At 36.3% G+C, this 13395-nt stretch overlaps 1 protein-coding gene across 3 annotated transcripts in view; it reads right to left on the bottom strand.

The window, feature by feature from the left end:
* Positions 1 to 774: 774 nt before the first annotated feature.
* The window catches only part of LOC131077547 (probable uridine nucleosidase 2), a 64651-nt gene continuing 52030 nt past the window's right edge, over positions 775 to 13395 (bottom strand). For 2 of the 3 annotated variants that reach the window (XM_058015062.2, XM_058015061.2), the window contains 4 exons: positions 11904 to 12000; positions 11582 to 11689; positions 11220 to 11355; positions 775 to 1199 (listed from right to left, as the gene is read on the bottom strand). In XM_058015062.2, coding sequence (XP_057871045.1) covers positions 1091 to 1199; positions 11220 to 11355; positions 11582 to 11689; positions 11904 to 12000 — 450 coding nt within the window. In that variant the 3' untranslated portion in view covers positions 775 to 1090. Of the gene's footprint in view, positions 1205 to 11219; positions 11356 to 11581; positions 11690 to 11903; positions 12001 to 13395 lie in introns of all 3 variants that reach the window. The other variant, XM_058015063.2, reaches the window with a different exon arrangement.

The raw sequence follows: 13395 nt of genomic DNA, 5'->3' as shown, positions 1-13395 counted from the left end.
TGTGTGTGTGTGAGAGAGAGAGAGAGAGAGAGAGAATCCCAAGTGGATTGGTCCAGAAATACAAAAATGAAACCACTTTTCCAGTTAGCTTCACTTATTCACTCCAAATATTCTTCTGCCTGTCTGCTGATTAGATTGGCTGATTTTGATATTTTGTTGACATGTGCTTGGACGAGGATCTAAAATTGGGTTCTCTTATTCACCAAAGTCCATTACTCATTACCACCTGTAATAATTCTCGTTGATTTGGCATGGTAGGAAAACTCACACATATGTGCAACAAAGGTTTTTATATCCATTGCATCAATGTAACTGAAATAGTTTTACTAATTGATGCAAATACACAATGCCCTATTCTAGTTTTGCGGTTTGTTTTTTAATTTAAATTGACTATTGTTTCCATTTTCCATATACCTTGTCTATTCATTCTTGTTTTCTGTCTACATTATTCACTCCACTCAACTTTTTGACAGAGTACTTTGTGTTGCAGATAGATATCTTACAAAGAACATGGATCAAGAAAAGAATTAGAAAAGGTTCACTTCAGAAACTGATAACTATTTAGAGTAGCTCAAACCAAGTTATTGATAAATTTTAAGAAGTGTAACTTGCATCTTTGATTGTTATTTTGGCTATTCATATTGTTGACAAGGGAATAATTCGTTTAAAAATACTTCGTTTAGAATCAAGAGAATCTGAATCCGATATACAAAACAAAAAACAAAAAATCAAGAATTTCAGAAGTACACTGAGCATGGTTGTTATTAGAGTATATGATGGTTAAAGGAGAAAACATTATATAGATGTTGGCCACAGAAGAATCCCATTTGAATCATGAATGTGAGGCATAAAAGAACCCTGTTTTAATCCTTCAAAGAAATGGAAACCATACAAAGCCCATGCGGCAATTTTCTGCCAAGCCCATACAGCCATAGATATTAAATTTCAACAAAATTTGGTAAATTGTTTCAGCTATATAAACCTCAGCAGCTCAGTGACAATTCAACAATATTGTGATTGACAGAAATGTACTGAAATATTCCTTCAAATTTCTGAAAAAATATTTCAAATTGAAAAAGATCAATCGATTCTATGAGTTCTTCAATCGGTCCACAAGCAAGCGTACAACTTGGTCAGCATCTACTGTCACTGCCACTTTCACTGAAGGTTTATTTGACCACTCTGTAACTTCCCCCCACCTGCCCTTCACAAAATATATATATAGTCAGTATCTGAGGGACTTCAAATGCATGCTGCTTAAGTAAATAAAATGAACAGGTGTTGTTTCCTTACTGCTAAGTTATAACATTTCTGTTGTGATTAAAGTAAAAAGGAATCAATTCTATAATATGATTATAAAACGTAAGTCAGCTAAAGTACCCAAGTCTTTAGTAATATGTTTGTACGATTGAAATTCGATTTCTATGTCATCTCAGTGTTTTCTGCAACTTGTGTAAATTAATTTGATTATTCACCTAAGTTGTCTAATGTCGAATTATTAAAAAGATAACTTACTGTAATAATTCACTAAAAAAAATGTTTTATGTGAGCTTCAAATGTTGGATGCCTAGAGAAAGGGATCTTTTACATATGATAAAATATTATTATTTTTCAAAAAGCTTTTTGTGAGGGAAAGAATATTATTATATTTTAAAATTGGTTATTTCCCTATAGGAAAGTTATAAAAGGAAGTTGTGGACTCATTTGCAAGGTTAGACTTGAAATTATAGTTTCTTTTGATGTTGGAGAGAGCCTGAGTTCTTACAAAATTCTTGAGAATGAAAACCCTCATGAAATCGCTGGTTTCAGGGACAAAAACCCCTTACTAGTTGGAGTGGTTTCATAAAGAGATTACCATTGAGCTGCAAAAAAGAGTTTTTGTTTTTGTTGCAATCATGGAGGTTTTTGACGTGTTTTGAAACTCAAATAGTTTGCTGTTGTAAAGAAATTTGTTGGAGATTTTGTGAGTTTATAGGGCAATTGAAGGAGTTGTGCTGTTTGGCCATACCATTCATAATATAGGCCGTACCTCCCTGTTGGCTGCTTTGTGGGTATACTTTCTGAGCTTTTGTTTCCTTTATATGTTGTATCCTTGCATTGTACAATCTAAGAAAAGGGCAAGGTACTGATTGGGAGTCATACCTTATGGCGGTTAGTGCTTGTGGAAGGACCATGGGAATTGGTGAAGTGAGGCGCTTAGAATTTTGAGCTATTTCCACCTTAAATGGAGGCACCTAGGGTCTGCAAATAAGTGCCGATCATTATTCAAGCAAACTTCTTGGGTTTTTGATGAGTGTGATGATGTTTTAGGCTTGTTGTACTTGCATTTACAGCAATATTATATGCTATTACAGACCTGATTAGCCCTTAAATTAGTTATCAAATAGTTATGACATCCTTATCAGTATGTTGTGATGAAGTTTGGGTGTGTTTGGAGTAGGTGTTTTCAGTTTACGTTCATTTGAGGTGTTTTATACTTGTACTTGCATTTACAGTGATACTATATGTAATGTCCCCTTGTTGAAATAGGATTTATTAATAAATAATAATAATAAATTAAAATATCCAAGAATAAAAACAAAATTTAATAGAATTAAAATTTAGTTAAGTTTAATGAATGGTCAAAAGGCATGAAATGAAAATTTGTGACTCCCTCAAACATTCTGAGATATAAAAGGGAGATCAAAGAACTTCATTTGGGGAGAAGAGGGATGAAGGAAGAAAGAAAGGAGCAAAGGAATTAAGGAAGCATTGATGGAAGAAGATAAGGAAGTGAAGGGGCAGCAATGATGAAGGGTTGTGACCCTTTTGAAAGGGTGGTAATTGTGAAAGGTTGGGACCATTATGAAGAGGTGTGACTCTCCCTCACATTGGAAGATATAAAGGGGAGAACTTTTCATTAGAGGGGGAGATAAAAAAGGGGAGATCAATTTAGGGAATAATATTATTCTCAAGGGCAACAATGAAAAGTGGTGACTCAATTCTTATGAAAGGTGGTGACCCTTCCACCGATAAAGTATAAAGGAGAATTCATTCCAAGAATTGAAAGGGACTTATCAATCAATGAAGAAAATCAATACAATTAACATCAAGAGTCTTCAGCAATCAAATACAGATCAAACCACTCAGTAATAGCACTCATCCAAGAGGGCAGCGCAGCCTTCAGCTTTCGAAGAGGGAAACAACATTGAATTGAATCTGTCCAAATTACCACAACAGACTGAAAATACATAACCTGCAATCATTTTGCAAGTATAGTGGGCAAGATTTAGTGTCCTCTCAAAAGGGGACATTACACTATATGTGTATTACAGACCTGATAAGCCCTTAAATTAGTTATCAAATTGTTATGACATCCTTATCAGCATGTTGTGATGAAGTTTGGGTGTGTTTGGAGTTAGTGTTTTCAGTTTATGTTCATTTGAGGTGTTGGGGTGTGAGTTGGTGAGTTTCCTAGGTGAATTACCTCATTGTTCAAACCTGTTACAGTGTGTTTCAAAGCATTATCAGACCTGAACTAACATTTTTCATCATTCAAACAAGGCATCACATTGTTATTTCATGGTTAAGGTATTTGGTTCATTGTATTTGGCTTTATTTTGGGGTGTGTTGATGTGTTTTTATGCACCTCTAACACAAAATAAAATACCAAAAGTATTCTATCCTCTCTTGATCAAAATATTCCTGGATGCTAAATTGAATGATTATCGGTAACGCACAAACAAATGCCGGTAGGAATAGATATCAGTTAACAATACAACTTAATAATTAACCAGATAATCAATGTAAAACAACCATACCACATAACACCATGATTTGTACGTGGACAACCCAGAAAGGAAAAACCATAGTGGGAAGCCTACCCACAGTCAGATGATACTTCTGCAGAAAGTATGTGTTACAAGAGGGGTCTACACTTGCAAGAAGGCACACTGCCTAGAGCGTACTACTCATTACAAAACAGTCTCACTGACTACAGAGAGGCTACAACCATCTCAAGATAAATGGACAACAATCCAATAGAGTGAACTGCTGGAAATAGCATCTACCCTGTCTGATAATAGTCCCGGTTAAGCTCAATATCGGAGGAACAGATATCGGTTAACAATACAACTTAATAATTAACCAAATAATCAATGTAAAGCAACCATACCACATAACACCATGATTTGTACGTGGAAAACCCGGAAAGGGAAAAACCACGGTGGGAAGCCTACCCACAGTCAGATGATACTTCTGCAGAAAGTATGTGCTACAAGAGGGGTCTACACTTGCAGGAAGGCACACTGCCTAGAGCGTACTACTCATTACAAAACAGTCTCACTGACTACAGAGAGGCTACAACCATCTCAAGATAAATGGACAACAATCGAATAGAGTGAACTGCTGGAAATAGCATCTACCCTGTCTGATAACAGTCCCGGTTAAGCTCAATATCGGAGGACTAAATCCTCTTCTAAATCCAATTTGATCACCAATGATCGATCAACTCCTCTGCATGAATGATATTACAATATTCACACATTACATTCCTTGACCATGACCTCTCACAATAACTATTAAATTCATGAGAAGTGAACTCACCGCCATGATCTGATCTTAGACATTTGATTTTCAATCCAGTTTCTGTTTCAACCTTCGCTTTACAGATCTTGAATTTCTCAAAGGCTTCAGACTTCTCCCTTAGAAAAGTCACCCACATCATTCTAGAATAGTCATCAATAATCAACATGAAATACCTATCACCTTGAAAGCTTCTAGTCCTTGTTGGACCACATAAGTCAGTGTGAATCAAGTCAAGTACATCATTAGATTTATCATGTATGCTCTTAAAAGAACTTCTAATTTGCTTACCCAATTGACATCCCCTACAAACCGGATTATGAGGCTTCATAATCTTAGGTATATCTCTAACTGCCTTAGTTGAACTAATCTTAACAATATAATCAAAATTAACATGACACAACCTCTTATGCCATAGCCAACTCTCATCAATATGAGCAATCAAACATGTCTTATTACCAGTGTTCAAGTGAAAGATATTACTTCCTGTCTAAATACCGGTTCAATTATGATCATTTCCACTACCGGTTCCCTGTCATATGATATCCCCAAGGTCTAACTTTCAGATAATCGTGTCTTCTATGTTGCCACAAGTCTGATTTTGGGTCTGATCCTCAGTAATTTTGCCTCTTATGCAGCTACAGGTCTGATGTCATATGAATTTTTGCACAATTCTGCCCTTTCTCTACCTTCAAAATAGATAGAAAAATGTCTTCAACTTGTTCTTGAGCTACCCAATTCAAAATCAAAAAATCGCCCTTCCTTAAGTATATCTTCATCAAATGCAACAATCAAAATAATTGCACAAATCGTTGCCTTATATAAAATTCGCTGTGCCTCCAAATGCAGATCAGAATTCGCTGATTTGATCGAACAATGATATTGAAAATTTGAAATGATACTCAGCACCTTCTCTTATACATGTTTAATCGCACCTTTTCACCTTCTTGATGTAGCCGACTTGCTTTTGAAATGTTTGTTTATTTATTTATCTTTTAATTTTCTTTCAAACTTCCTTGCATCGATTATTAATGATGAGAGTCGACATTGTTTTGAAATGTTTCATTTTATTTTTTAAATTTCAATGGTTTTGAATTTTCAAAAATACGATGCTCTCTCTGGCCCACGTTGGCTTCTAATTTCACTTTAGTCTTTGCTGGTGCTAATTATTTTCCATCTTTATCAAGTGCTTTGGAGTCAAAGTGTGACCAGACTCGTTTTTTTATAAAACATTTCTTTTCATGCGTGGGCTCTTCCTTCATCCTAGCTGGCACCACTCACTTCTTACTACACGTTGGGTGTTTTGGGCTTAGGAACATGCCGCGGTGGGGGAGGTATAAGGGATGTCATGGGATAGGATGTGCCGCGATGGAAGAGGGAGTGCGGGATGTAAGGTGATGATATGACGTGGTGGGAAGGGAGTAAGGAAGGTCGGTAAAAGAGTATGCCGCGATGGAAGAGGGGTAAGGGATGTGGTGAAAGGAAGGTGCCGCGGGACATAAAAAGTAAGGAGGTCGATGAAGGAATATGCCGCAGTGAGAATTTGGAGAGGGATGTGAGGTAAGGATGTGCCAAGGGAAAGTGTTGTGAGCAATGTGAGGTATTCACACATCGCCCCATTGCAAATGGGGACCCCCACTTTTTGGTTTCTAGGGTTAGCTCTTTTAGTTTGTTGTTGTTCATTTTAGTGTCTTAGCCTTTGCATTGAAGGGATTGAGTTTCTCAAAGGTCATCAAGCCAGGTGGATCTCCTCAAGGTGGAGTGAAGGAGGTCATGTTAGTTGAGTGATTAGGGGTTATTTAGATCATTCCTAGGTTTTTTGTGTACTACTCGTTCACCCTTCAAGTTGCTAAATCAAACCTTGGTTGAATGCATAGTGTCCTCCTAAGTCTCGTCCCTTACATCAAGGTCAAAGCGAACTTGCTTTAGAAGTCTGGAATGTCATCCTGATCCTGAAGTGTCTTGAAATTTGACTAAGTCTGGAAAATTGAAGAATTTCCAAAAACTAGATTTTTCATTTTAACTCCTGGAGGTCCGAAACCACTCTCAAACATCTTGACAATATATATGGAATATAACTTAAAGTATAAGAATATACTTAAATGTTATATTCCATATATGAACCCTGACGGAGAGACTAACTTGTCAAATAACTTCATAAGTTCGGGTTTTGGAGCGAAATTTCCAACTTCATGTTCAAAGGAAGATGAGCAATGAACTTACATCGTGCACAAGAGAAGATGAGCGATGCCCAACTTCATGTTCGGGGAAAGATGAGCGAAGCCCAACTTCATGTTCGGGGAAAGATGAGCGATGACCCAACTTCATGTTTGGGGAGAGGAGAAGAGCGATGTGATCTACTTCATGATTAAAGGGAGAAGAGCAATATGAACTACTTCATGAATTGAAGGAAGTGAGCGATCCACTTGCTTCATGTTTTAGAGAAGATGAGCGATGAACTTTGCTTCATGTTCAAAAGGTAAAAAGCGATCTTCATGTGTTATGCGATGTAAACGACGACTTTGCTTCATGAATTAGAGGAGTGAACGATGCATCAACTTCATGTGTTAAGGGGAGAGAGTGATTGCTATGATGAACGATTTTTGCATGTAGCGTACCTAAACAAAGTTTGAGAAAACAATTAATTAAATCGCCCAAATAAATTAAATATGTTTAGGAGCAGGTCGGACTAGGACATTTTTTTAAATTTATAGAAACAAGTCGGCCTTAGGATTTAAAAGAGGAAATATTTCACTTGATCGCCTATAAAGGAGAGTTAAAGCAATCATTTCAAACATCAAAACAAACAAATCATCTCTTCTCTTATGAGCGAATTCTATCAATAGCTAGCAGATTTTAATCAGTGAATGCAAATTGACGAAATTTGTGGAAGGCCGAATTCTCAAACAGCGAACTTCAAGAGGAGATGAGCAAAGTGCATGATTTAATAAATGAAGCAATCTTGAGACTAAAATATATCAACTTCATGCATTGAAGGAGAAGAGTGAAGTGCAAAATTCATGTGTTGAAAGAAGTAAGCGAACTTTTAAATTCATGTTGAGCAAGAGGTGAGCGAACTCCATGTTTTACCTATGTGGAGCGAACTTGCTTTCTTCACAAATTTACATTTTGGAGTGAATTTCTAACTTCATCTTCAAGCACATTAGAGCAAACTACGACTTCAAAAGGGAAAGAAGCGAAGTCAACAACTTCACCTTCAAACACATTTGACTCATCCATTGAAATACAAATTTGCTTGAGGATTATTCAATCACCTGAACCTTCATCGTGGAACTCCTGCCTAGACACAACCTGGAAATTGTATTGCATTCTCTCTCAAGTAAGAGGTTAAAAGCTCCAAAACTACGAAGTAAGCGAACTTTTAAATTCATGTTGAGCAAGAGGTGAGCGAACTCCATGTTTTACCTATGTGGAGCGAACTTGCTTTCTTCACAAATTTACATTTTGGAGTGAATTTCTAACTTCATCTTCAAGCACATTAGAGCAAACTTCGACTTCAAAAGGGAAAGAAGCGAAGTCAACAACTTCACCTTCAAACACATTTGACTCATCCATTGAAATACAAATTTGCTTGAGGATTATTCAATCACCTGAACCTTCATCGTGGAACTCCTGCCTAGACACGACCTGGAAATTGTATTGCATTCTCTCTCAAGTAAGAGGTTAAAAGCTCCAAAACTACTGCTAAGCTAGGGGACTAAACTAAGACAACTACTCTAGAAGGCAAAAAAGTAGGGGTCCCTATTTGCAATGGGGCAATGTGTGAAAAACATCACAACAGGGTGTTACAACAATTTGTTATTATCAGCAGTTATTCCTCTTAAGCAGTTTTTACAATGCATATGAACTAACCTTGTAATTCTTCAGAAGGTCATATCACCAAAAAGCTGATATTTCTATTCATTTTATATTGTAAACAATGGATGGTAGTACTACTACTACCAATGGGTTTGATCTTGCTTATCACTGATGTACTTACCCCGCTGAACAAGTCGTAATATTGTAATTATCACTCGCCACAGAATAAGTGGAAGACTTGTTTTGTTTCCCATTGAATAAGTCGAGGTTTTATATTCGCTCACCACTGAATAAGTGGAAGAGTTGTTTTGTTTCCCATTGAATAAGTGGAGGTTCTATATTCGCTCACCACTAAATAAATGGAAGAAGCTTGTTTCTCATTTTCAGTATCGTATAAACACTTCACTAAATAACTGAGAATGGCTAGCTTGCCACCTCGTGCATTTCCTTTTAGTATAACATTCAAGTTAACTGTTAAATTCTGAACACCACATGCTCTCACCTTGCCCATTCGAGATCTGGGTGACCAAAACATGGAAAGGTTATTGCATTGTATCTCATTTCCAATTGAAGTAAATTTCAAAAAAAAAAAATCGAGGTGTATATTACAGTGATACCAAAGCTGGTGATCTTGCCAGCATGTGCATGTAACCCTTTCATGCAGCTTTCTCTCTGAATGAGTGAAAGAGAGCTGAGATACGACAATAGAGAGCAGAAAAGACTTAAATATCAATTGCCTAAAACCCCCATTGAAAACACTTTTTCACGTTTCCTAAAAGCTCATCAGAATCCTGCGGAGTATTGAGATTTCATCAAGAAACATGTCAAAAAAAGACAAGGTAATGTCTCCATTAGACAGTCCAAAGTACAAACACTAGAGTGAAAAGAAAGTTTGATGGCATTCTTGACAATGTTGACATGATGTCACAGTTGATAGCCAAAATGAATCAAAGTGCTAGGTTGTTGGTTTGGGTTCAGGTTCGAAGAACCGGTATGCCGGTACGGCAAAATTTTGAAAAGGGGTTTGGGTTCGTTAGTACAAAAACATGTAAATTATATATATATATATATATATATGCAGACTATAAGCATGAATTAAGATTAGCATGTCACATAGCATCATATAAACAGCAAAACCAACATAAACTTGTAATCACAGCATCATGATCATACCATAACAGCATCATATACATCAAGTTTAATATCAAAATGATAAAATATTCAAGTATCATTGTTTCAACTTTCAACAATTTAAAGTTTGATCATCAAATGGATTCTCTAATTCATCATCCTCATTCTCCTCCTCCTCATCATTGACATTGACATTAGATGAATCAATGCCAATGCCAATACCACTTACACTTGCACTTGCACTTTAAGTTTCATCACTATCTGAGTCATCAAATGCAAGAAGCTGAGAAGTGAAAGCATCCAAATGAGTATGCTCTGGCTCTATATCCCACATCTTCGATTCCCCTTGCTTGTGTGAAATGAGCCAAGTTAATGTTTTAAAACTCACTTTTAGGGTTATATTTTAATTTTTTATGTGGTGGAATTCAAAAAAAAAAAAAAATTGCAAAAAAGAAACCATTTTTGGGCTGTCAGACCCCTAGGTTCGACCTGGGTCCTCTTGCGTTCGACCTGGTCCGAACCAGGCCTGTGAATCACGGACCCTGTCCGGACCACAGGCAAACCGGACCAGAACCCCGGACTAGGACCGGACCGGACCAGTACCAGGGGTCTGGGGGGCCGAACCCGGTAACCTAGTCAAAATGTGTCTCAAGCAATCTCCAGTTCAGAATAGGGAAAGTTCTTCAAACATCGGCAACCAACATAACAGCAATGGTCGCACTCTTGGGGTTGTCGTGTGGTCTATTTCAAGATCTCTCCAACCTGCTTTCACTTGTAGGGAGGAGTTTCAAGTTGCTCCAAAATCTAAAGTTCCTATGGTGGATGAAGGCCATGTTATACTGAATATGTGACACTTCCACTAGAGATCCAATATTTTTTACACTTTATCAATTCATGAATCAAAAGAAGAGAGATGGTGGAATATTAGAGAACATAGGTCTTGTGTTGCAAAGGGACTACCAACAAGCTCTGGGGAAGGTGACTCTTGCTAGTTTTAATGGGAGTAATAAGCATACTGCTCGTGCTTGGGTCTAGAAGTTGGACTTTTTATCCTTGTAATATGCAGAGCATGGCAGAGAAGTTGTAGTGCTAGGTTGGCATCTCTTCTCAAAGATCTCTACCTTCCTTTTAATATCACAGGAGAAATGGCTTACACCTCTTCTCATGTACATACCTCTAATATCAATGAAACAGTAAATTATACTAAACTATTGATATTCTATTCAGAAATTGTTCTGTGTATGTTTTTATTTCCATGAATTTGTGACTCATTGAGTTACAAATCTGTAATTATCTGTATGATACAGTTGTCATTAATTTCTTCCATTTATAACACATTAAAGTCCAAGAATTTAGTGTGTTGTTCACTGGATTCTGATCCAATTTAATCACTAAATTATATGACCAAATATGTAAAAATAAAGTTATATTGAATCTACAAGATCCTTGATACTCATGGTGGGTTTGAAATTTGAATATGCAAACTACAAAATGTTCACTAAATCTTTACCATCTCAGAGACATCTGTACCTATAGGACTAAAGTGAAGAAAAATAATTAAATCAAGAACCAGAGTCATTCAAGCAAAATTACACTACAACTTGAAAGCAATGAATCATGTCAGAAAGGTGCAAATTACTTTAAAGTGGTAAATTAGCATCACAGATACATGCCTGTTAAAAACAAATTAAGCAAGAGTAACCAACCTCTTTTTCATGTTGTCAAATACAGTGAGGCCTCTAAATATGCCCTCTGACTGGACTCTAACTACACCCTCTGCATATGTCATGAGTGAGGGATTTATAGCCGCAAACATTGCAGTAGGATCATGAAGATATACTCCTGTATTCATTAAAATAGTAAGCTGAAACTTGAATCAGAACCAAGGCTTGGAATGGAAAAGCAAACACAATTTTAGCATCACATGTATTCCAGAGAAATCTTCCATGTCATTGGCATAATATCAACCTTCTACAACATTTAAAAATAGTATTTAAAATAAGCATATTTACATTCCTCAGAATTCAGTCATATTCTAAACCATTTGTGCCCTTATTCTAGAACTTACCACATATATTGTAGGCTTCATGATGATATTCAAAATAAACCTTCAATATTTTTGAAATATACTTGGCATATTTCCCATGAGAGTGGGCAAGATCTTCAAGGTCTTTATCTGCAAGGTTTAAACATCATCACAAGTTACAACCATACTAAAGCTTCCATGTCAGAATAAAATATGTTGAGTCAGTACATGCAAAAAGTTAAAATAATATAGCAAAAATTTATGTTGAGAAAATTTGCGTAGGCAAAGGTAATTTCATATTTTGGTAGTAAAGAAACCCCAGCCAATCACTTAGGTATAATGCAGTAAAAGAAAAAGAAATAACCTGTCATGACGACTTGATGTGTAACATTGATTCCAACAACTATAATATCTGCTCCACAGGTAAAGACACTATCAGCAGCTTCTGGATCGCCAAATATCTGATTAATCATAAGTTTAAGTCAAATGCAGTTTCTAGATAGATGATATCCATGCTATTGCTTCATCCATTAAATTTTCAAATTCTAATCTGATAGAATATGCATCTCTGTACAGTATATGCCAATACATAGAATCCATGTGCAAATGAATTACATAACCTTCTCTTCTTTTGCTACCTATCAAAACATGAATTGTCTCTTTTGAATAGAAATGGCTGGAATAGTAAACTTTTAGTAATCCTTCATATCATAAGAAATTTGGCATTGTTCTTCTAAGCACTCAAAAGTATTAGTAAAAACATGTCAGCTCTCCTTTAAAAGTCACCGTATTCTTAAGTTCATGGACAAGTAAGACACTAAACAAATTTTTATACTTACTGTTAATTAAACAAAAAACAAAATATTCTGGATCCCAGTGGCCTTATATCAACATAAAACATGCATGTGATATGAAGCAACTGAAGAAATCCTTCAGCTGGCATATTTCTCAACTATCACTATTTCTCTTCAATAAACCACAAGCATCCATTAACCTTCTCTTTTTACTAGGGAGTGGAAATAAACATGCTAATCATATATATGTTTTTCAAAGGCTCACTGAAACCTTCAGAAAAACCAGCAGATCTGTCTTCAAATAGCTTATGGCTGTTTCAAATAATCAACATAGATCATGTGTGGAACTAAATGACATTACCAGCTTAGGGACAAGTTGCTGAAATACAACATATATATGGTTTGATTAATTTTTAAAGCATCACATTGGCAACTTTCCTTGGCTACAGGTGCTTCTGCTCTTGTACTTCTCTGGTTCCTCCCTGCTACTGGGGTCATTAGCAGTGTTCTGCTGCTTCATCCTGTCATAATCGTTAAGTTTCTGCTTTGGTCACTGCGAACACAGGACCTAATATTCCACACTGAGAGTTCTGGTTTCTTTATTCTATATTGGAGATTCTGATTTTGAACCTTGTGATTTTAATTTTCTTGGGGCATTTGGTGCTTCTTCATCAAATTTCTAGTTTAAGCAGCTTTGCCTGCTACTGTTCTTTGTTAGCTAGTGGCTTTCTCATTTACTTCAAACTGGTGCTGTTTACAGCTTTCTACAATTTGTTTTCTATCTGTTTCTTGGTTTTCTGTTTGCTGGCAAGTTTTGCCATGGTCTTCATGTGTATCTTCTAGTAATCAGGTGAGGGCCATTTCCCTCAATTAATTTATCAAAACAAGATTCCTTCTGTGCAGCACATGATGAAAAAGGACTCTCCAAGAGAAAATAAATCAGCATCCCTTAGAATGTGACAATATTTTACTGTGGAGAACACTGAATTTGGAAAAAGCTCCAGCACCAAAAGATATCTTTACATATTCCCTTCATCAAGGATTCTTCCAAGTACATTCAAT

Source organism: Cryptomeria japonica, chromosome 6, assembly GCF_030272615.1.
Source record: "Cryptomeria japonica chromosome 6, Sugi_1.0, whole genome shotgun sequence".
NCBI classification, from domain to species: Eukaryota; Viridiplantae; Streptophyta; class Pinopsida; order Cupressales; family Cupressaceae; genus Cryptomeria; species Cryptomeria japonica.
Note: the sequence above shows the minus strand (reverse complement) of the source record. Positions and strands in the feature narration are given on the sequence as shown.